Below are 24,704 nucleotides of genomic sequence, written 5' to 3'. Positions count from 1 at the left end.
ATATCCTGAATCTTAACCTTTTCTTCTTGTGATTATTTTTCCCTTTTGGCTCAAAATGACATTCTTATCGCAGATAGCCTAGGAATTGTTTAAACCCACATCAATGTTTTTGGATTGGATTGAGCAAAACCACAAGTTGTGCTTAATCCCAGCAAGTACTATTTTCCATTCTATTTCCTCCTTCAATTAGGTTCTTTACTATGGAAAATTTTACAAGCATTCTTCCCTGAAATCTATCTTATATCCTCATAAAAAATAGTATTCTGTCAAGTTTGCCTATTTCTGACCAGTCCTGATTGTTTGATCTCAACCATAAAATGTTAATGAATCAACTGAATGATAATATGATATTATTCTAGTAAGAAAGATTTATTCCTAAAATGCTGTGAATATCAGTCCTTTGCTATCATTTTTATTCAATACCTGGATTCGTTTAATTTCAACATGGCTGAGATCAATCACACACTTCTTGCCCATTAGTCATGTTAATAGGCTTAACACTTGACAGTTGACATGAGAAAGATGTGAACGCTTTACTCATAATTTATAAACTGGAAGTAGTGTGAAGAGAAAGTCCACGAGTGCACAACAAAATGTCTGTCATAATATTTTGGTAACACCCTTATTTTCAGTCGTCGTGAATCTAGGTGCAATATTTCTTTTTAATTTTTTTTTATTTATTTTGACCGATGATGAGCTGACACCTTAATTTATTGTAAAAATGTTGACAATTTGTTATGCCCCCCCTCCCAAAAAAAAACTTGTTATTTAATTGGTTGACACTTTTTGATATTTTTATTGGAGACATTAATAATTCAAATTTCTCTTTTGTCTCCCCTAACTATTGAATTATTCAAAAAAAAAAAAAAAAAAAACTTTTGTGTCAATAAAGAATAATTCTTAATAAAATCAATTAAGGAATTTCCTCTATTTTCTTTTCTTTTTTCACCTACTTTTGATTTTGATTTTCTATTACCGTTAGCATAGAAATCATTATTCAATTGCCTTTGAAAAAGATTTACCTGTGTAACGGATAAAAGCTTCTTCTTCTTTTTTTCCAAAAAAGAAAAGAAAAAAGAAAAGAAAAGGCATCATTTTCTCATTGCTTTTCTTTCTCAATTAACATCCTAACTCAGTAACTCCCCCTTTTAAAATTCATTACATTTTACACCATAAACTGTTGAATCATGTTCTTTCTGAAAATTCAAATTTTAATGCATTTTTTTTTTTTTTTTGTCAAGCTTTTAAGTTGTTTTGGGGAAAAGTTGAATTTCTAAATTGTGACAAATAGAAATTCTGAATCTGATTTTTTTTTTCTTTTTATAAATAAAATTATTGTAATGTTGTCCCTTTAATAATTGGATTTTGCTCTCTTCTTCAAAAATAGTCTGCATTGTACTCTTTTATTGTTTTTAATAATTATTTTAAAAAAATTATTTGAGTTTTTTAATGTTACTCTTTTAATTTTAGGAACTGGTTTTGTAGTATTTAATTTGGTCAGTATAGCATTGTAATTATTAATGTGAGTAACATTGGCGTTGCTTTCCACTTCTTGTTTCTGTTACCTTTCTCAAAGACTATAAATATTCTTCTTCTAACTTATTTTTCAAATCTCTAGCATGTCCTAGCTCCTATCCCTGGTTAGTTTTCTTTAATGGTTTCTGTTTCTAGCTTTTGTTCATATTTTTTAGCCCTGGGATTTCTTTCAAACGAAAATTGTATCTAATTTTCTTTTACTCTTATTTATTTAGTTAAAATTAATTTTTTCTATCAATTTTAAATGTGAATCTCAAGTTATATGTTTTCACTTTGTAGATGTTACTTTTTTTTTTCTTTCTCTTTTCTCTCTCTTTTCCTAGGGTCATGTTACAATGCTATATATATCTAAATTAATGTGCTTTAATACTTTCAAGTTATAAAATCTAGTCCATATGAATGTTAAATAAATGGCTATGAATCCTATGATCCTATCACCACATATGGTTCCTACTATGAGTTGCACATAGTTAGGGTGCTGCAAGATCATGGCCATACATTCAATACTGTATAGTTGAGATTTCTACAACATGAATCATGTTATACATGAACGTGGGAGGATGCAAATCCGACAAAATGACAATAGTAAATTCTATAGCTCCCTTAAACTGAGTTGAAATACTTTGATGTCATGTAATCCAATTCCATAAGCATGTAACAATGGTACCACACCTATGAAGATATGTTTCTGATTTATATGTTTTCTCTTTTTTTGTTTTGCAGTTAATTTGTATAAGTTGAGTTGGTGGTGAGGCTGTTGTCATTTATCAAACAATGGGATTCAGCCTCACCTTGTTGTTCATGCTGGTTTCTCTCCCTGCAATTTTGGCTCAAGAACTTAACTTTGCTAAAATTGTAGTTGATGGAACTACAGAGACAGCTGAAACTGATGATACTTACATTTGTGCAACTATTGATTGGTGGCCCAGTGATTATTGTAGATACGGTTTTTGTACTTGGCAAAATGCATCTGCGATAACCATGGTGAGAATTTAGAAAACTTATATGTATATGTCCTCTCATCTTCATGTATATGACATGATTTGTTTTGGTGAAATCTCAGCCATGCACCAATAAAATTATTTTCATGATTTCACAGAAAAATTTTCAGACCCCTTTATGTAAAATTAAAGCCATCCATTTAACATAGTATGGTTGATATTTCACCAACACGAGTCGTGTCTGTCATGAACATGAGAGAATCCAATATTAAACATATTTCATTGAAGTATGGATTGGTTTTTTCAGGACTTGTCTAATCCTTTACTTGCCAAGACAATTCAAGGTTTGTTTGTGTATACTTCAATAAGTTTGCAACATTTTAGAAGCTTTTCATGTCATTCTAGTATCATTTAGAGTAGTGATAAATGGCGATCTATATCTTTTAACATTAGTATCTTTGGGAAACACTTTTGACTTACAAAATAATCTTACTCTTTCAATGCGGGTGGATTGACAGCTTTTAAGCATTTAAGGATTAGAGTTGGAGGTTCTCTGGAAGACCAAGTAATTTACGATGTAGGAAATCCAGGGAACCCTTGCTATCCATTTCAAAGAAAGGGAAACGGTTTGTTTGGATATACAACAGGATGTTTATCCATGAGCAGATGGGATGAGTTGAACCAGTTTTTCAGTAAGACGGGGTAAGATTCATGACATTCTTTAACACCTATGGAATACAAAACTCATTTTAAATGTTCTCTGATTGTCTTATGAGACTACATCAAGATTGAAATTGTGCAATCATGCTTCCATTATTGTGAATGTAGTTTGAACCTTTCCTTTGCAGGGCAATTGTAACATTTGGCTTGAATGCTCTCAATGGGAGGCATAATCAAGGTATTCTCTGGCTAGGAGATTGGGACCCTAGTAATGCTGAGGCTCTAATCAAGTATACCATTTCAAAGGGATACCATATAGATTCATGGGAATTTGGTATGTACCAATAGACTAAGCTCTTTGTTATTGCTGTTATCTTATTGTGCTTCACCCCTATCCTCACCCTGGCAAATGTAGGTAATGAGTTGAGTGGACGTGGCATTGGGGCAAGAGTTGAGGCTGCACAGTATGCAAAAGATCTGATCATCCTTAAAAAAATTATGTACGAGTTGTACTGGAAATCCACTTTCAAACCTAAACTTGTTGCCCCTGGAGGATTCTATGACAAGAACTGGTTTAATCGGCTTCTTCAGGATTCAGGTTCAGGCGTAGTCAATATTGTGACATATCATATTTACAATTTAGGCCCAGGTATGCAATCATGGTTCCAAAATTCTCTTACCATTGATATATGCACTTACCACAGTTGATAATATACAAATCTTCTTATATAGCTTAGATATAAAATAATTAACTTTTTCAGAAAATTTTCTTTTCCCTGAAATTAAGACAGCCACAGTAAATGGTTAGAAGGCAATGAAACAGTAATTCAATCATTCAATGTATGCAATTCTTTTTAAATGAGCCCTCACAGGAAGGATATTGAGGATCAACTCAAAAATTTTCCACTTCTAACTATTCATCATCCAATTTGGTAAGATAAATGACATTTGACATAGCTCTATTCAGTTTATAGTAAGAACACAGACAAAGTTTTGGTCTTGTTTAGCCTTTGTTGAAGAGTGCTTTCTGCTGATACAACTCCTCTTCTTTTCAGCTAACGATCGCAATCTTGTAAATAAGATATTGGATCCATCTCACTTGAGCAACTCCATATTAGGCACATTCACAGATGTTGAACAAACGGTTCAAAAGAATGGTCCTTGGGCTTCTATATGGGTTGGAGAATCTGGTGGTGCCTTTGGTGGTGGTGCTCCTAATGTGTCTGACAGATTTGTGAATAGCTTCTGGTAATCTTGGTTGCCTCATTACTTGCATCATTTCCTCTTACCTGTTCTTTCATTTTGTCAGTGAAATAGAGACTAAATCTAAAATGTTTCTGTTTAATCAATTCTAGCATTGCTTTATTTTTTTTTATGAATTTTAGGTACTTAGATCAGCTTGGAATGGCAGCTAAGTACAATACTAAGGTATATTGCAGGCAGTCGTTAGTTGGTGGCAACTACGCTCTCCTCAACAGAACCACATTTGAACCCAACCCTGATTACTACAGGCAAGAGCATGAACTTTTGATAAAACCTATAATGTAGAAAATATATGTTGGTTTAAAAAAAAGAAAAAGAAAAAGGACAGCCCTATCTAATTGAGCAGTGTTTTCTTATTATGAATTTCTTCTTCTGAGTAGTGCACTTCTGTGGCATCGACTTATGGGAACAGGTGTTCTTGAAGTTGATACTGATGCTTCTCCAGAATTACGTATTTATGCTCACTGCTCAAAAGGAAGAGTAAGGCTCTATATATGTTGATTTTGTTCCAAGTCATTAAGAAAATTTTAGGGACAGTTTTGGAGTTTCAAAACAATAGTTTCTTAATTTTGATCTTGAGAACAATAGGTTTATCTATAACATTCTGAGATGTTCAGAACCTCCAATTGTTTTTTTAATCATTTTGAGTTGCTTCTGTGATCATTTACAGCTGATCAAGCTTTGGCATGAACATATACATCGGCCAACCCAATTTGTGTTGGGTTCCAACCATTGCATATGCACCACATAGGTTTCATAATTGTACTAACTTGCATGATCTGTGTAGACTTGACCTTTGTGCTTCACATTTCAGACTAAGGTCACACCTAGATTATAGCACTCCAGGCATACATTACATGTGGCTTGCTTAATGTCCAACACTATGAATCAATTATAATCAGATTTTTTGTATTGCCTAGCTGGAATCAGATTAAGGATTCAAGCATTGCATTTGATTTTAACATACTATGTTCCTAAAACCCTTTTAAGGCGACTAAACATATAAAAAGAAACATTATTTTGACACTAATAATTTTTCATATTGATATTCCTATTCCCTGGTCTTACCACCATAATTTAACTAATTGTCATTACCTTGTTACAGGGTGGTGTAACTTTGCTGCTGCTTAATTTGAGCAAGCAGTCTGAATTCATAATCACTGTCTACAACCGCGTGAACATCAATATGCAGGGAAAGAAGAGCATTCCGCTAAAAAGGTCTTCCAAGTTTGGTCAGAAACAAAAAAATTCAAGGGATGAAAAGAATAAAGCTTCGGATGGACTATCATACAGAGAAGAGTATCACTTAACTCCAAAAGATGGGGACATTCAAAGCCAAACCACAGTTCTAAATGGAAATCCATTGAATGTTACAAATGGAGAACTCCCAATATTGCACCCTGTCCTAAATGATGATAATTCTCCAATATATATCTCGCCTTTGTCCATTGCCTTCATAGTAATTCCCAACTTTGAGGCTCCTGCTTGTGCATAATTTTCATCTGCGCTCATGCTATGTTGTAATTACAGCAAATCATAGCCTCTGCAAAAATATGTTTCTGAGTGAATAAGATATGATATATCCTTTGCTGTTATTGCTCTGAAATGTTGCTAATACCCGTGTAGACATTGCTTATTTATTTTATTCTTAATCTTTTCCAATCCTTTTTGTCCGAGAAACTTGATTTGATATTGTTTATCAATTGTAAAATATTGTTGACAATGTGTATATCTGCAATGTATACCATTTCACTTAAGCTGGATCAAACTAGCAAGTGCAATATAATCCTATTTTTAATGACAATTGGATTCTCTATAAGTTAAATTAATATGTATGATACCCCAATATCGTTTTCGTTTTCTTATTTCTTCCTAGTTATGTTAAACGCAGGATCCCCACTACAAGTTGTAAACAGTTACTGCATTCAAGTAGTAAATCAAGGAAACAATACTAGGAAAAAACTGCAAAATGGGAGAAGGTATTGAATTTAAAGCATGCCTTACAAAACTTGCAAAGCAATGGTAGGGATACCAAAAATTTTATTACATAAATCTTACAAATTAGGATACGGCTTGTGTTCATTGCTTTTTTGCACTAGACACGCTAAGATACAAACACATGTTCAAATTGTATTGTGTCCAGTACTAAAAGGCAATGGACACAAGCTTCACCTTACAAATTAATATGACACTAATTACAAAAAAGTAATTTAAACATTTATTTATCATGTTATGAAAATGACACCAATTGTATTTATTATCACATTAGTTTGTAAATTTTTTGTAGTAAAATTGATAATAACTTGAGTGTTTTCCCAAGTTAATTGGGATAGGAGATTGAAAAATGTCCGATAAAGTTGGTATTAAAATGAAAAAAAAAAAAAAGGGATCACTTTTGAATCTTTATTACTATCTCATTTCTTTTGATTAGTATTTTTTTTTACTCAGTATCTGGAATGGTAAGTCTCATGCTATCATGCACAAGTACAAATTGAAGCTTAAAAAAGAAAATTATATAATATATCTGATATATGCATTAGATGTCACATAATTGGCGTAGAGCTCCCACACCCAGAAAACCTCACATATTGTCAGACATCCAACACATGTATAGTATCCATGAGATACATTTTTATAAGATACATTCTTCTTTTTTCTCTGTTTTTTTATTTTTATATATAATTTTTATTTATTTATTTATAGGTAAATAGTGACGAAAAAGAAAAGTGAGATTTAAACCACAGACATGAGATTACAAAAAATGTTATTACTGTTGCGTTACCACTTGAACCCGATATAATACTTATGTTAACTGTTAAGAACACCCACATCATGCAAAAATAAAGAATGATAAAGATGTATCTAAAGTTATTTTTTTAGGATCTAACGCAAGATGATGACTAGCACAATGTTATATAAAGTAACCCAACTAGCATCTTTTAATGTTTCTAACAAAGACATCTAAGATTCTCGATCAATTGAACTTATAGTCGAGATTACAGAAACTTGGTTTTCTTCAACAAATCTTGGGCTTTCGTCTTGGACTTATAAATATACATCAAAACCTCAATAAGACTCAACTTTTTTTTTGGTCATGAGTTGCTAACATCTAGTCCACAAAACCTAACAATTAACTTATTATTTACCTATATATAGTAAAACCACGAGTAAACTGTTATACACCTTCACAAATCAACGAAGTTTTCAAAACGAAATTATTTACAAACTTACACAATCGAATCTAGTTCCAAGCGAAAATCACCATATGGGCCTTTACTTTGGAGATATAAAAGTGGGTTAGGCCCAATCTAAGCAAAACTAAACTAAACTAAGGATAGATTCTATTCTATTCATCTTACATTCAATTTCAAGCCTCCTTAGATTATAATCATAAACCTCTCTCTTTCTCTCTCTCTTTTTTTCTCTTCCTCATTAAAATCTCCAAACCCAACATAGAAATGGCTAACGTTGTTCCAACAAGGTCGGAGGTTCTGTTTCTATTTCGGTCTCTCCTACGTACGGCCAGGCAGTTCAGCGACTACAACATCAGGGAATACACCAAGCGCCGAACCATTGACGGGTTCCGCCAGAATCGGACTCTATCCGACCCGGATTCGATTGCCTCGGCTTTCTCACACGGAAAGGCCCAGCTCGAAATTGCGAAGAGACAGGCTGTGATTTACTCTCTCTATGCTCCAAAAGTCAAGAGCATCATGGACCTCAAACCCTGTAACTCAATATAGATTATGTTTCTTTTTCTTTTTTGAAGTTTTTGTTGCGGCAAAAAGTGTTTTGTTTCTCTAATTTTTGTTGTTGTTGTTGTTGTTATAGAGCAAGGGTTTTGAATTTTTGGATATTGGGTTTTAATTGAGTAATTGTTATTTGCTATGATTTCAAGGCTTTGATGGGTTTATCTTATTTTGCTTGATTCTGTGACTGGTGTTGGTGATTGAGGGATTTATGGGTTCTTTTGGTGAGTTGTTTATAATGGGTTTTGAGGGTTTCTTTGATGGGTTTTGGATTTTATGATTGAGTTTTGAGGAATGCCCAGATAGGAAACGTTGGGCAATTGATGCTAAAGTGAGAAAGAATTGGTTTAGTGTTGGTGCTGGGTTTTTGGGTTTGATGTTTAGATTAGGATGCTTACCTGTGTGGTAGTTGTGAAATTTACTAGTTTGCTGAATATTTGGCTTGTGAAATGTGTAAGCAAGATAATCAAGTTTGCATTTTGTTTGTTGATAAGCTTGTGTAAAGTGAGAAATGTTTGAGGTGATATTGTTGATTTGTTGTTGTACAACTATCAGTGTGAATTATAGAAGTTTTGAGCCAACTGTTTGCTGAAAAAGAAATACATTGTTTTCGACTTAGTAATGTTTTCCTCATGATGTGTTGGACTAATTGGGTTAAGAGTAGTGGATGCTGAACTCTTGAGGGTAAGGGATTAGGCTCTAAAGCTGGTGGTTTCAATTCAGTTATATTGGCAGACTCAGCTTGGACAAGTCAAATACTTGAGTTGTCTTGTGATATATCATTCATTGCTAGTCTGCACATGCAATGCATTTGACACTTGACAGGCAGTGCATTCAAGGATGCACAGCTAACTTGAGAGACTTACTATTCATACAGACTGTTTCTGTTTGTGGTTGAGCAATGTAAATGCAGCTCATACATGAAAAGAGATAAAACAGGCCATGTAGGTTGAGACTCATATTGGTTCCTGTGAGGGATTCTTGGGTATGCATTCTAGATTGTTTGGAGTTCCAATGTCAAGTGTATTCCATTATAACTGTTGCAACTTGCAACTATGTGGAAGTGTTCCCCCCCTTTTTCCCCCTCTTTCATAAATAAGCACAAGATGTTTCTTTGATTATGATAAGATCACAATAGGGACCTATAAAAAAGAAGAAGATAAGATCACATAGGGGATATGGTTGGGTGTGAATACTTGAGGATGTGAGGACTAGGATGAGGATTTTAGGGCATGGTAGGTTGGACATGGCTAGGGCAGAATGTATGTGTGGTTTGAGGTGGGTTTTTGAAGGGAAAATGCTTCAGGGTTGATGTGATGCAATTAGGGTTCTTAGATAGTAAGGATAGAATGGTTGGTGGTGGTTTTAGAATGGATTTGTGAATGTGATGATGAGAATGAAAGTGTGTGACTTCTTCGAGAGAGTAACCTTCTCCAAGTGAGACTACTTCTAGGGAGTCTCTACCTCTTAACTCATTCTAACCTATCTATTTGTAACTAACTAATAACTAGAAATCCTAATCATGTTCAACATCTGAATTCATATCCACCTAAGCCTTGGGTTGCTTAATCAAGGTTGATAAATGTGCATGGGAATATGAGGGAGCTGCCCCTAAAGGGGAATTGGGAATTTTCAGATAGGGGATCATAGTGGTTTTCCAAGTTTGAAGTACCTTTTGTACAAATAAGAATCCCCTTTGTTACATGATTTTTTCTTCATAGATAGATATAGGATGTATGGAGCAATTACTTAGAAATACATTTTGTTCAACAGCCCTTCCTATCTGATAGAAAAGGATCCCATGATCATGAACCGATCTTACCTAGGATTGCAAATCCCAAGTTTGTTTATGAAGAGCTGATCTAATTATATTAGTGTTTATAATTAATTTTTTCTGTGTAATCCCAATTGAAGTATTTTAAAAAATGACTTGAAACTAAAATGAAAAGAATGAATGCTTTTTTTTTGTCAATCAATATTTCTTTTATTTCTTTTTGTACTTCTTAATTACCAAACGATTGGGATGCTTATAACAGATGCTCCAATATCTTCTTGTCATTTATTTATCCACACCTTTCTTGTTATTAAAAAAAAGAGAGACGAGATGCCCTGAAATAGAAATAAATAATTGTTCCGATGGAACCTTTGTTTCTACCTCAAACGGATTAAACCATTAATATTAATTTCAGTACGAGTCAAAGGAATAGCACCATGGCTTTTGATTTCCATATAAAGGACACGACGAGCATAAATGCCCTCTTTCACTTCTATTATGATGGATTGGACTCAGGTCCTAGAAGTGCATGATAAATACCGCCAAAGCCCAATATTGCAGAGGAAATTAAGTGAAGTACAATGACCTATTAGATCGTGTACTTAGGCATTGTGATGCAATCATATCACACCTCAACTAGGCAATCTTTCTTTTATTCTGATATAAAATAGAAAATCTATTTTCTGATATAATATATATAATGTAATAGGTATGCTTTGGGATGGAAGTGTGAAGTAGTGTCAAACCAAAATACCCAACAAGCGTTAGCCCTCCCTGAAAAGGAGGTGAAACAAAAACAACAATTGGAGCAGAGAATGCAATTGCATTATAAGATCGCAATTGAACAGATCAAGCAAGTTCAAATTGATGTAACATGAAACCTATTAGTCCAAAAGCGTCGTGGAGAGCAACAGAAGTCCACAGATTGCCTAATTGACACCAATGAGTAAAATCTCTTTGTGCTTCTGGACCCCATAGTAACAACAAAGAGTGTGCTAAACTATTAGTAGGAGTAGAAATTGCCGCGATTAAGAGGCCAACCCAGCAGTAATAACAGAAGTGGCAGAAATTAGTGGATTCATGATAAGTTCCTCACGCCAAAATAAGTAAATAGTTAATGATACAATCAACCAATAAATTATGACTTAATTATTCCATTGCTAAGATCTATATAGTCGAACAAAATAAGAACTCAAAATTGAAGTAATAATATTATTATTGAATCATCAGAATAGCTTTGATATTTCTTTTTTAGTTTTTATTCACAGAATTTTTGCAAATCCATACCATTCTTTTGGAATTTTTTTGTTTTTTTTCTTATTTTCTCGATTGAATCTCTTTATTCAATAGTCACTTTATTTTAGTCCACTGTAAGCCTTTCCTCATTTGAACTTTGCCCTTAACTTTAAGGCTATGTCATCCTAAGGTGCTACTAAATGGAAGGATCTTATCAATGTTCATGAATGAGAAATTATAGGTCGAACTGCTGGATCGGATAATTGGGTGCTATCATATAGGTTTGTATTGGCTAAGTTCACGAGTTAGAGATAAGCAGACTCGAACCGCTGACATCCGCCACAGGGTAAACCGCCGCCTCTCAAACCCCCGACTGATTCTACCATAGAGGCCAACACCCAAACACCCCCCCCCCCTGGCGGAATACAACTTGCAACTTTCATCATACTATGCTCTCCAAAGAGCAACTCTTCTCAAAATGTCAAACCATATGCTAAAAAAAAATAAAAATAATAAAAAAAAAGTTCAAACCAAACCCGAGTTTAAAATCATGTTTAGTACTTTTAGTTAATTAATGTGCTTTCCTAACTGATTAGTATAATCTGTTGGAATACTTTTTCAATCTCTGTTTTCAGTGTCCTCTGTTTGCATTATTAGAATTTATATAAGGTCTTAGATGCCTGTTGCTGTAATTGTGGAAGGTTCTTAGGACAATAGCAGTTTGATGGAAGATTTAAAAAAAAAAAAAAAAAAAATCAAAAAATCAAAAAATTTAACTTATTTGATTGACTGAAATCTTGTAATGGTCAGCCCAGTTTCAGAAATCGAATTGAATTAATGTTACCTTTCTGGATTTCTATTTCTTACCATTGACTGGAATTCTGGAAGAGATCTGCAGTATGTCATTGACGATTTATCAAAGACTGATAATTCAGGAATAGAAGGGTTTCTGCCTGACTAGAGACCCCAGGAGGCATATACCAGGCCTTTGGATTATTCAAGTATTTTAAAAAATAATGTCACTCTGCTTCTCTTATGCTTCAATGCGTTTGATATCGTAAGAGGGGAAGGTCTTACAACCCACCTCCCTCCAAAAAAAATCAATAAATAAGAACAGCTTCTTTTGGCTGCCCTTCGAGTTTAGACAGAGGACACGGTTTTGCTTTTCTGAAGTCATGAATATTTCGTTTATCAAAAAAAGAAAAGCAAAAAGTCATGAATATTTCCACTTTTGATCATATGGCACTTTCGGACTTCTACACAAGTGTGGTTCCTGGTGAATGGTGATTTTGCTGGCATAATCTCAGCAAGTCTACATTTAAAAATAAAACATTCCCAACACAAGGTTAAAAAAAAAAAGAAAAAAAAAGAAAAAGAAAGAAAAAAAAGGGGCAAGGCATTAGCATTTAAAATGTGCCAGACCTAATGAATGATTTAAAGCTCTGTAAAATCCTGCTATAAATGTGTGTAAACAAAACAAGAAACATATACACCAAAGATTGTTTAATCCATGCCCATAACCGTGCATAAGAGAAACAATGAGAGAATTTTGCCCCGGTCAACAGTGTTGGAAGCTAGTATTAGCAACGCAAATCTGATGTTCCTGCACTCTACTTTCCAAGTAAATGACGAGCACGTCGATTAGCATCTTTCACACGCATGTCTACCACATCAACATCATCATAGAAATGATCCAGAGACTTGTTCTGCCTGTGGTAATCATGAGCAATAATAATAATTAGATCTATTCCGGTAAACCAAAAAGTAGAAGATGATTGAAATAAAAATTGACAGTTTCAAGAATGTAGCATCCCAACTTTGTTTATTAATAACAAGATGAAGGGGGGATGTGAACTAGGTTTTTGGGACTCCCATGTAAATGAATCCACATTACCAACCTTTCAATTTCAGACCCCATGTCAATAGCCATATCCTTCAGCTCTCCCAATATGCTACTTATATCAGACAGTGCATCATCCTGCTTTGCCTTCTCCACCTGTAAACAGAGATGGTGAGATTGAATGACATACATATACCAAGAAAACAACCAATAGTGCAAGCGTGTTTAAGCATGGTTCTCTTTGCTTTGGGTCGGAGGAGAATCCAGAACCAAACTAGAGTTGGTCGGGAATCACATTGAACTCACCAAAAGGACAAAGACAAGAAATTTAGCTAAGTTTGGTTTGGTTCTGTTTGTTTGACCAGCTAGGGCTACCTAGAGTCATGGCTTGAATTGAAATAGGTCTCACACCAATAACCAACCAAATATTCAATTTCTCCCATTTTCACTTGAGTCAACTATGATATATATATATATATATATATATTTAATTATGAGCAATTGCATATATGACCACTTCAATGGATCTGACAAGATTTCAAAAACCAAAAAGATGTATGTTCACAAGTGAAAAATCTCAAATGAATACGTAGAGGTTGTTTTAATAGGTTGTTTCACTTTCTATGGTTACTGAACCAAGGCCAAATCAAACAGATGGAGCCTCCAAAAACAAATCCACCTCAATAAGGCTGGTTTGACCTGGTTCAACCTTTGGTTGGGTTCCTTGTGCACCTCTAACAAAATGGAGTAAATTTGTTTCATGTTGTATTTGAACACCAGTATATCATTGCTTAATTGATAAAAAAGAAATACAAACCTCAACTGTCTGAAAAGCATTTGTGGGTTCAGATGGTGTGGTTAGTGCATTTGATCGTCCCTTGGCGGCAGAAGTCAATCCTAACTTCTCCTTCTGCTCCAAGTGGTTACCATTTCTTCTGGATGGATCATCTGCATAACCAAGTATATCACACATGAAGAAAACAAAACAAAAGAAGACAAAGAAAAAGTAAAGTGTGCACAAAGTTGCAAGGCAAAGATGGCTCAATCCTCACCAGTCTTTTTTGTGATTGCCAAAACCAATATAATATTTGATATTTTAAAAGGGAAAATGACAACTGAGTCTTGGAGTGAGAAAGCAAATTTACCTCGTGTAATCAAAGGGCCTGTTATCTGGCGTGTCTTCTTTGGCTTCCAAGTCTTAGAGAAGATACCTCCAAGATTTCCCAGAAGCTTCTCACCCTGAAATCAGCAAAACATTATTTAAACAGTCTTTCACTTCAGAAGATCAAGCAAAAAAGCCCAGGCAACAACAGCTTCAAAACCAGAGGACTTATAGTAGTTGCCATAAGAGGATTGCAATCTAAGAAGTATGGAAACATGCAGAACACGGCAACACAGCATTCTTGAAAAATAAAAAAACATGGTGGGGATATGACAATTAATTAATTAATTAATATGTATCTTTAGGTGTATTTTATTTATTTATAGCCATATTTATGTTTCTTTTAATTTTTCAACATAAATCAAAACTATCAAAACTTTGGAAACATGTCTATAATTAAATACATGTTTTTAAAATTAAGAAAAAAAATTTATATTTTCCTCCCAACACTCTTGAGGAAACCATGCAAGAGTGTCTCCAGCGTGTCCATGTTCAACAGGAACATGCTGGAGATTTAGGATTGACCATGCTTCTTACATTGCAATGCCAAAAGAAGCAATATTTCCTAGGTCAAGACTCGAGAGAATATACTACTGAGAAACTGAGCACTATAAGTTATATGTCTTGACATTCTTAATCTGACTTTCCTTTTTTCTTGGTAAGTAAATTTTGCGTCTACTTTTGCAATTCCAGGAAGACATGAAAATAATCCATGATCAAAAACTCCATGACAGCACGACCATGAAAATAATCTCTCTCTTGTGCTTGGGGAGGGGGGGGGGGGTTGGTAATTGCTCAAACAGATAACAATATAGAGTAAAAAAATGTCTCCAAGAGGCAAAACAGTAATTCATCAAAAATATTAGATATTCTAAAGATGAAATAACATTACCTACTCCATCTATTATCTTAAAAGCACCAACTCCATCAAGACATAACTAATCACTTTTTTGTTAAAACATTTATCTCAATGCCTACAGAATATACTATTCTATTTTCTACTAAAAATTTAGATGTGCTGCTAGATGTGGGGGGAGGGAACAGCATCATAATGACAACAATGTGGCGGTGGTGCAGGTAGAGAGTAAAGCAGTAGATTAGTTCTGGAGATAATGGTAGGGTGGCTGTACAATTCTAGATACAGATGGCACAGCACCAGGTTAGAGATCCACAGAACTCATCGATCACGTTTCCTTGCAGTTTTTTCTCATTGTTTCATCCCATATAACAAAATTAGAGAATGAAGTATGTATATTTGTTTTGTTGGATAAGAGTGGTGGGACTAAAACGCTTGGTAAATTTCATTGTGTTGATATTTTGAGTTTGTGTGTGTCAAAAAAAGCTTGCTTCTTTATTAAAAAGGTCAAAACCAAAACTAATAAAGCTATGACTCCTTTGATTATGAAACTAGGATCAGGATTAAAACCATATAAAGAAGACCTATTCTCCCATGGGGTAAAGACACTCATAATCAAATTTCTAAAGCACAACTGATATCCTAAATCACTGACTATCTACATGCTATTACAAAAGTTCAATTAAGCATATATGCGCCATAATCAAAGACAAAGTGCTTTTCAACTTGTAAAAGAGAGAATTATTCAAAATTTACATATAACAAAGGACCTAAAGATGCTATTGCAAAGCCCATAAATTTCAAGAGAAGTGTCAATGCAGAAGAAGCATTGACCATAAGGAAATAAAACATAAGCGAAACATATATTTTAAATATATAAGCAGGTATCCTCAATTTGGAAAATAAGAACCTTACCCTACTAAGATCATGATCAATGTCAGCAGCAACCATGTGGGTCCTGGTAATTTGCTCACCCTGCTGGTGCAAGCTGACCAAAGTTTGTGTAGCATCTTCTCTCATGTCCTCTGCTATCTTCAGGCAATTTTTGACTGTCTTTGTAGTCTCCTCAGACTTGTAGACAGCATAGTTCTCCAGTTCCTGCACTGACTGGTTCTCTAATCCACCCGAGTCACGGAAATCATTTTTGTAATTCTTTCTAGCTGTTGAAGCAGGCACATTTGAATACAAAGAAGAGGAGGTTGTTTTCCCCTCATCATCATCAAAAGGGTTAGTGCCAAAATTTGGTGTAACTAGGGCAGGCTCAGGAGAAGTCTTCCTTGAAGAATTATGTTTTTGCTTATGATCATGTTTTTGCTTATGATCAATCTCATTGTCAAAAGGGTTTGAGCTAGCTTGAACAGGATATCCAGGATCAACTGAGTTATGTTTAGCAACCTTCAAAGGAGATTTCCTTAAACCAAACATTTTCAAATGAAGATTATGCACAATCTAGTCAGAAAGATGATGGCATACAAGATATTGCAAATGAAACCACGATACTGCTGAACTGTACACAGATCAACGATGTTCCTGCAGAAGTAAACAGAAGAAAATACATATGAGATTGTATCAGTAATTATAAAGAGAAACAATCAAAAGCCAACAAGCCAATTTCAGAAAGCATTCAGTGTAAACACATCTAGCCTTCAAGACTAAAGGACAGCCTAACAGTATTAATATAGCTGAGGAAAAACTTTAAACAATAGTCCAAAACTGAAAGGTTCAATGAGGAAAAACATAAAATAAAATAAACACAAAGGAGCAATATAACTAAGGTTTATTCATCACCATGATGCAGGAAAGTTAGATATAAAAGTAGGAGACTCATAAAGCATGTCCAAAATTCCTATATCAAGAGGGAATACAACCAAGGCGATCATAAAAAGTTAATCATATTCCTTTCTTTTTCTATTTCACATTCTTGCAAAGAAAAGATACTGTTGGACAATTTGACTACAAACTAAATAGAACAAAAGGAAAAAGAAAATTAATTTCTTGATGAGTAAATATAAAGACTACAAGAATCCTAAACAAAAAGAGAATAAATTTTAAAAAATTAAAACACACACATAAAGAATCAAGATACCCATATGCTCTGCTAGGTTCCAAGAAAAGTGGAGGGGAAAAAAATTTCTTGGATCTAAAATTAGTCATCATTCAAGAACCCAACAAATTAAAACATCATCTAAGATGAGCCTAAGGCAGCAATTGGATTTGGTTGACTTTACCCTCATTCTCTAACAACCAAAACAACAATTTCTTTTGTACCTAACTTCAAAATTTTCATTTTCATTTTCTTTCCTCCAATTTCTCACCAACCAAACATAGGATTACAAAAAAAAATTAAAAACAGAACACAACCCATCAAAGATATTGATAAAAAAAAAAAAAAAAGTACCTGAATTTCAGAAATGAGAGTCGAAGTACAATTCTACTTTGGGATCATAAAGACATACATGCTAAGTAAAACTAATAAATGGGTCCCGTTTTTATAGCCTTAAAACACAAGAAAAAGGAAAGCATATGCAAGTGGAGTTGGTTGACCGTACAATAATAACAAGAAAGATAAGAGAGAAATTAAAGAAAACCCAGATAGATAAAAAGATTTTAACGAAGACCCAGAAACAGAATCAAAAGAAACAAGTTGAATTTCTATTGAGGAAGACAAGTAGATAAGAGAACACAATCTGGGTACCTCAGAAAAAAAGTTCCACCAAATCAAAGATACGATCTTGCAACGATGAAGAGTTGTGGTTTGCGCGCACACACACACCCAATATATTCTAGAGAGAGAGAAAGAGACGGCTAGACTGGTTCAAATGAGGACTTTAGCAAAGCATGTTGTGCAGAGTCTGCACACACACAAACGCAAACACAAACGCAATAACGACTCAAATCGCGTGAGTCTAGAAACTATAGAAAGTCTACAGTTTGGAATTTGGAAATTGGCACGAAAGTGCATTAACATTTAAAACCGAGTAAAGACTAAACTCACTGTTTTTTTCTATCTATTATTAAAAATAATAAAAAAATAAAAAGTCACTGTTAAAGTGATTTTCACTTCTATCTCAGTTTTTTTAAAATAAAAAATAAAATTTTCGATAATCATATGGACACTCAATTTTGTAATTTTTTTTAAATTTTTTATTTTTTTGATATATTTTATTTGTATAATAAAAATTGTGCAATTAATGTTATTTATGTAATCATACTCTAATCATAACTTACCATTTTTACTCGATTTGAAAAAAAAAAGTTAATATTTTTTAATATTTTCAACAGGTACATTCAAAGGTTAAATTCTATCTTTTCTTTTTTAAATTTATTAAAAAATTATCATTCTTTTTACAAAGTCTAAATGACTCGTTAATAATTAATAGATAATGAAATAATATCTATGACAAGCAACCCTTAATCATAATTTGTCTTAAGAAAAATTGTCCTTGTAATTGTTTTTACTGTCTTATGGCTGAATAAGACAAATTGGGGATAAACTTTGATCACAATTTACACCACCTACCCTTCTTTTTATTTATTCTTTTGTTTATATTTATTTATTTTCCTTTGGTAATATACCAAAATCTTATTTTATAATTTTTATTTTATGTTTTATTGGGCCGGTTAAACTTTGATATCTTCTCTTTCCCACAAGGGACACGCCCGTACCAGATCGACTCTTTTGACTTTGACGATTTCTTTTCCATTGGAAGTTAAGACCTTTGGAAGTTGGGCTTGAACTATCAATACAAGGCAAACATGTCTCTGTCTCTGTCTCTCTCTTTTTAAATATGGAAAAGTATATATATCATGATTCATGACCTCTACATTTGACAATTTGTATATTATTCTTTTAATATCATGTTGCAATTGACAAAAGATAGTGTGGATGTGAATCATTAGAATGACAAGTATATCTGCTAAAAAAGTTATCAAATTCAAGCTTAAAAAAAAAAAAAAAAAAAAAAGTTCTCCAATTCAAATATTTAGCAAAAAGTTATCAAATACTCACTTGGATTGCATTTAGATTTGAGGATATTAAATTAATGAATTTAAAGAAAATTGATGATATAACTTACTTGTAAATATTTTGTAACACATTATAGATTCACATTTTGATGATTTTTCATTGATACGAAGGTCTCACATGATTTCTTTACAAACATTTACATTCATTGTAGTTTAAAAAAATGGAGCAAATAACTAACATTAATAACATCAAAGTACAAAATTATAATTATACTCTTATTTTTTCCTTCTTTTATTACAAAAAATAAGAGGCCTTTTGCCCTTTTAGTTCTTTCTTCTTCTTCTTTTTTTGGAATTTGTTTCTTCATTTTTTTAGTAATATAGATTATGTTAACATGAGAGATGACCCTGCTCATGAAAGAATAACACGTTTAAAAGATAAAGAAATGATAAAAGAAGGAATGGTAAAAGAAATGATAAAAACAATAGAAAGACAAGATAATAAAAAGCTAGAGACAAAAGAAGATGTAGGGAAAGTTATAAGAAAGGACATGTTAAAACCAAAAGAAAATAGTACTCTTGAAGAATCTCTATGTAGGAAACTAGATATAAAGGATAAGATAGAAAAAGTTAATAATGGTTGGAAAACTAATAATAACAGTTCAAAAGAAGTGGTGGAAAAGCAAAAAAAAAAAGCTAGTTCAGTACAAATTATATGTAAGGGGCTAGAAATAGAAAGAGACATAGAAAGACAAAATAGCATAATAGAAGAGGTTATACTAGATAGAGAAATAGTCAACAAAAGTAGGAAAAATAAAAATAATAGTTTAAAAGAGGTAATTGATGAAAGACTAAAATTAATTGAGGAATCTATGATAGATAACAGTTTGGCAGAATTAAAAAGAAAGATGGAAATCTTAAATTCACCTTTAGATACAGACAGGGAAAAAGAAATAGCAATTTTAAATACTACTGAGTCATCAGATAATAAGAAAACTGACAGACATGTTAAACATATTATTTGTCATAAATGTAAAGAATATAGACATACTAAAAAACAATATGCTAGACAGAATAAAATTGCTAAACAAATTAGTAAATTAGAATTTGAAAAAGATACAATAGATGAATTAATGGAAATATTTAATATTAGTCAAAAAGAGATAGATTGAGTAAAGAAAAAGGAAGAACTAAAATTAACCAACCCACTTAAAGTTAATAAAAGAAAAAGAAAACAAAAAGACATAATAATGAAATTGATAGATAATCTACCTAATCAAGACAAAAAGGACTATTTACTAAGTCTGAAAGAATCTATAGACATACCTATTGCCTGTATTAGATGTAAAAAATATGGATACCATGTTACAGAATGTAGAAAACAAGAAAAAGCCAAAAAAGAAAAAGACAAGCAAGAAAAGATAGAAAAGAAAAAAGATAACGAAGAGATAGAATCATTAACTTTACAAGATTTAATGACAGAAGCGAAAATACTCAAACAAGAAATTAAAGATATTAAAGAAGATAATCACATATATATAAATGAAGGGAATATTGCAGAAATAATAAATTTAAAAGAATTATCTAAACCCCCACCTTTATCAGAAAAAGACAATGGTAATAAACAAAATTTTTTGAGCTTAATTGACAGAGTAATCTTCCAAAAATGGTATACAGAAATTACTTTAGTAATTAATAAAGAATTTTCCTTGACAGAAATTGCTTTAATAGACTCAGGTGCTGATATGAACTGTATAAAAGAAGGAGTAGTACCTTTAAAGTATTATGAAAAATCATCTGAAAGATTAACCCAAGCTAATGGAGAAAAGCTAATAATTAATTATAAAATACCTAATGTCCACATATGTAATGATGTAGTATGCTTTGAAACAGTTTTTGTTTTAATTAAAGATCTTTCTTCTAAAATCATTCTAGGAAATCCCTTCATGGCTTTACTTTACCCCTTTTTAACGACAGAAGAAGGAATTAAAACTAATGTGTTAGGAAAAGACATACTTTTTAAATTCATCTTGCCACCTATCTTGAAAGAAATCTATTCCCTTGATAACATTTCCATAATAAAGGAAATTGATAGAAAAAGAATTGACAGAAAGAATAGACATTTAGAATCTTTAAAGATAGAAATAATATACAAAAGAATTACTGATCAATTAATAGACCCTATACTACATCATAAAATAAAATCATTCAGACAACAAATTGAGGCAGAAATTTGTTCTAATCTCCCCACCGCCTTTTGGCACAGGCATCGACATATAGTACAATTACCTTATGAAAAAACTTTAATGAAAAACAGATACCTACTAAGGCTAGACTAATACAAATTAATAATGAATTATTAGAACACTGTAAAAAAGAAATTGAAGATCTTTTAAATAAGGGTTTAATCAGAAAAAGCAAGTCTCCTTGGAGCTGTACTGCTTTTTATGTTAACAAATAGGCAGAATTGGAACGAGGAGTTCCAAGATTAGTTATAAATTATAAAACTTTAAATACAGAATTACAATGGATAAGATATCCTATTCTTAATAAGAAAGATTTACTTGACAGACTTCATGAAGCAACCATATTTTCTAAATTTGATATGAAAAGCGGATTTTGGCAGATACAAATAGATGAGAAAGACAGATATAAAACTGCTTTTACATTTCCTTTTGGTCATTATGAATGGAATGTTATGTCTTTTGGATTAAAAAATGCACCAAGTGAATTCCAAAATATAATGAATGATATATTTACACCTTTTATAGAATTCTCAATTGTCTATATAGATGATGTGTTAATTTTCTCTAAATCAATTGATGACCATTGGAAACATTTAGATATATTTGTCAAAGTAATTAAACACAATGGATTAGTTGTTTCAGCCACTAAGATAAACTTATTCCAAGATAAAATTCGATTTCTAGGACATAATATTTATAAGGGAACCTTAAGTCCCATTGATAGAGCCATTCAATTTGCAGATAAATTCCCAGATGAAATAAAAGATAAAAATCAGTTACAAAGATTTCTTAGCAGCCTAAATTATGTTTCAGATTATTTTCAAGGACTAAGAAAAATAAGTAGACCCTTATATAAAAGGCTAGAAAAGAACCCCCCATGCATAGACAGACAAACATACTATGATAGTTCGACATATTAAAAAATATGTTAAACAACTCCCTTGCATTGTTATTCCTTCACCCCATGCTTTTAAGATTGTTGAGACAGATGCTTCAGACATAGGTTATGGTGAAATCCTAAAACAAGTAACAAAAGATGATACTAAAGAACAAATTGTTAGATTCCATTCTGGCTCCTGGACAGCTACCCAACAGAACTACAGTACTATTAAAAAAGAAATTTTATCTATTATATTGTGTGTTTCAAAATTCCAAAATGATCTTTTTAACCAAAAGTTTTTAATCTGAGTTAACTGTAAAAGTGCTAAAGAAGTTTTACAGAAAGATGTTCAAAATCTTGTTTCCAAACAGAGTTTTGCAAGATGGCAGGCTATTTTAAGTGTTTTTTATTTTGATATTGAATATATTAAAGGAGAATCTAATTCTATTCCTGATTTCTTAACCCGTGAATTTCTACAGAGAAGATGAGCTCCCCTGCAACAAAGAGCAACTCCCCAAAACCCAGATCTAGACAGTCTTATGCTGCTCCACCGATCCCTCCTCCCCCTAGTAGATTTCTCCCTTGTCCCTCCTTCAACTCACCTAGTTCCTCTTCAAACAGACCCCAAGAAAGAACCCCAATACCCTGTAGCTAAACCCTTTACAACCACTTTCTCCAAGCTCCAATCCAACATCTAAACAGTCTTATGTCATGCCCTCAACTCCTCCTCCCTTAACTCCTCCTCCTTTAAAAACACCATTTAACATAGTTGCCTCTTCTTTCCCCCCGTTAACCTCTCCCTCTAAACAATCAACAGACATACCCTCTACCTCTCAAATTCAAAAGCAAACCCTAAGAGAAGATCACAGTGTTGAACTCCTAAAAAATTCTTAGAATTTTATTTTATGGATTGAAAGAGAATACCAGCATATTACAGATCCCTTCTCACTAGTTAGACAGCTGCTACCCCCAGGATGGGAGCACCCTAAGATAGAAATATTAAAGACCCAGACATTCTATGTGTTTATTTTAGTTGACACAGACTCAGTCCTAGTTACACACATGCCTTGCTCCCAAGACCCAAACAGAATTGGTTATTCTAAAGTAGTTATAAAACAGATTCTCACCCCTCCCCAGTGGAGGGCAGAGCCCTGGATTCCCAGAAAATTTTCTCATCCCTTTGAGCCTCAGTTCTATAATTATTATGACTATATAGAAGCGTGGGACAGATTCCTTTTATTCCAAAACAGTATTCACAGACACACTTGGTTTTTCCGATTTGATATGTATAGAAAGAAAGACATGATGGTACCTGATGGCTTATTGACTGGTGGATGTCTTATGGCCCTGAAGCTATGATTCTTCCTCCTGATCTCCTAAAAGCCTATGAAAGTTTCAAGAAAGAACCAAACATACAACATCTTAAAGATTTTCCACATTTTTTACAGTTCTTTTACAAGTTTCCAGATCTCCCATGGATCATCAAATGGGAATACAAGATAGAAAAGCATCCTCAGTATCCTTTTCCCATGCTCACCAGGAAGTTTGAATTAAATGGTGGAATAAGTTTAATTTTGATCATATTTGCCAAGAATTGCAGAAAAGGACCTCTCTCTCCCATACAGAAAATCCTAATTTCTTTTTAGAAAAAAGCCAAGTCCAGTGTCAGCTTGCCTCCGTCTCAGACAGAAGACAGCTTAAAAAGTAATTGCTTGAAGCTGCATCACAGATATCAGAGGATGAAGATGACACAGTAATGGAATCATCCTCTCCAAACTATAGGACTCATCCAGAAGCATTTCAAGATTCCCAAGACCCCTATGATATGTGATAGATAAGTGACAGATAAGATAAAAGGACAAAAGACAAAAGGACAAAATACTATTCACAAGCAAGCAGACAAAAAGATCTAGAGAGATATTTGACAAGATATTAATTGCACGCGTACTCCGACAGGTTTTCCATAGACATTCTGACAGATTCCACAAGATCAGATAGACTACTGTTCAAGGATTTACTTTTACTATTCAAGATTCCACAAAGATTCTACCAACAGATTAACTTGAGTTCACTTTATCTAACTCAGGTTACTTTTGAAGACTTACCATGGTTTATTTCATCTATAAAAGGACAGACTCCGAAGACAAAAGATAGGTCCAGAACTAAGGTCCAATTATTAGGTTCAAATTTCAGATCCAATTCCAAGTTTAAAGCTTAGGTCCAAGATAGCTCTCTCACTTTCTCAGAAAGACTTTTGTAATCTTGTAACCCTTCTCTTTCAGACAGATATAACCTTGTAACCCTTTACAGTTTTACTTTGTAATCTTGTAACTCTTCAGACAGTGCTTTATTTTCAAGCTTGTATCAAAGACAGTTTATTTTCAAGTTTAATCAAAGATAGAAGTATTTTCAAGTAAGATTTTATAGTTTCTGTTTTCATATTCCATACTCTGTTTTAACTTATTTTGAATATATCTGTTTTGCTATTTTCTTCTTTATTACTATTTTATCATTGTTTATGCTTCTATATTACCGTTGTGCTCTCAATAAACCTAAAAAACATTTTCGTTGCATGTGCAAAATGCATATAATGAG

At 33.1% G+C, this 24,704-nt stretch overlaps 3 protein-coding genes across 4 annotated transcripts; 2 read left to right on the top strand and 1 right to left on the bottom strand.

Annotated features, from left to right (window-relative positions):
- Window positions 1–2,268: 2,268 nt before the first annotated feature.
- On the top strand, window positions 2,269–6,125 carry LOC112029649 (heparanase-like protein 1). Its single transcript, XM_024062340.2, has 9 exons — window positions 2,269–2,520; window positions 2,785–2,821; window positions 2,996–3,179; window positions 3,326–3,471; window positions 3,553–3,786; window positions 4,193–4,385; window positions 4,523–4,648; window positions 4,781–4,880; window positions 5,506–6,125. Exons 1-9 carry the CDS (start codon window positions 2,311–2,313, stop codon window positions 5,893–5,895), a joined length of 1,620 nt encoding a protein of 539 aa, XP_023918108.1. The 5' UTR covers window positions 2,269–2,310; the 3' UTR covers window positions 5,896–6,125.
- Window positions 6,126–7,755: 1,630 nt separating this feature from the next.
- Window positions 7,756–8,291, top strand: LOC112029639 (uncharacterized). The gene has a single exon (XM_024062326.2). It carries the CDS (start codon window positions 7,859–7,861, stop codon window positions 8,141–8,143), a length of 285 nt encoding a protein of 94 aa, XP_023918094.1. The 5' UTR covers window positions 7,756–7,858; the 3' UTR covers window positions 8,144–8,291.
- A 4,247-nt stretch (window positions 8,292–12,538) lies between these two features.
- On the bottom strand, window positions 12,539–17,929 carry LOC112029658 (SNAP25 homologous protein SNAP33). 2 transcript variants are annotated; one of them, XM_024062351.2, is made up of 6 exons: window positions 17,713–17,929; window positions 15,933–16,547; window positions 14,145–14,238; window positions 13,817–13,947; window positions 13,058–13,155; window positions 12,539–12,869 (listed from the first exon to the last, which is right to left on the bottom strand). In XM_024062351.2, the coding sequence occupies exons 2-6, from the start codon at window positions 16,440–16,442 to the stop codon at window positions 12,770–12,772; spliced, it is 933 nt and encodes a 310-aa protein (XP_023918119.1). In that variant the 5' UTR covers window positions 16,443–16,547; window positions 17,713–17,929; the 3' UTR covers window positions 12,539–12,769. The 2 variants fall into 2 exon arrangements, with proteins under 2 accessions (XP_023918119.1, XP_065629515.1); XM_065773443.1 differs by lacking the exon at window positions 17,713–17,929 and adding an exon at window positions 17,416–17,539.
- Between the last annotated feature and the right edge of the window lie 6,775 nt (window positions 17,930–24,704).

Source organism: Quercus suber, unplaced genomic scaffold (assembly GCF_002906115.3).
Source record: "Quercus suber isolate HL8 unplaced genomic scaffold, Cork oak 2.0 scaffold_75, whole genome shotgun sequence".
NCBI lineage: Eukaryota > Viridiplantae > Streptophyta > Magnoliopsida > Fagales > Fagaceae > Quercus > Quercus suber.
The sequence above is the reverse complement of the archived record's forward strand: the minus strand, read 5'-3'. Positions and strand labels throughout refer to the sequence as shown.

What these genes read in the sequence shown, in the direction of transcription:
- LOC112029649 (XM_024062340.2), top strand. Translation starts at nt 2,311, where the DNA reads ATGGGATTCAGCCTCACCTTGTTGTTCATGCTGGTTTCTCTCCCTGCA. An exon ending in ATGCATCTGCGATAACCATG is followed by an intron (nt 2,521 to 2,784) that starts GTGAGAATTTAG and finishes TGGTTTTTTCAG; the next exon opens with GACTTGTCTAATCCTTTACT. An exon ending in CCCAACCCTGATTACTACAG is followed by an intron (nt 4,649 to 4,780) that starts GCAAGAGCATGA and finishes TCTTCTGAGTAG; the next exon opens with TGCACTTCTGTGGCATCGAC.
- LOC112029639 (XM_024062326.2), top strand. Translation starts at nt 7,859, where the DNA reads ATGGCTAACGTTGTTCCAACAAGGTCGGAGGTTCTGTTTCTATTTCGG.
- LOC112029658 (XM_024062351.2), bottom strand. Translation starts at nt 16,442, where the DNA reads ATGTTTGGTTTAAGGAAATCTCCTTTGAAGGTTGCTAAACATAACTCA. An exon ending in AGGCCCTTTGATTACACGAG is followed by an intron (nt 13,948 to 14,144) that starts GTAAATTTGCTT and finishes TTGGTTATGCAG; the next exon opens with ATGATCCATCCAGAAGAAAT. An exon ending in ATGCTTTTCAGACAGTTGAG is followed by an intron (nt 13,156 to 13,816) that starts GTTTGTATTTCT and finishes CTCTGTTTACAG; the next exon opens with GTGGAGAAGGCAAAGCAGGA.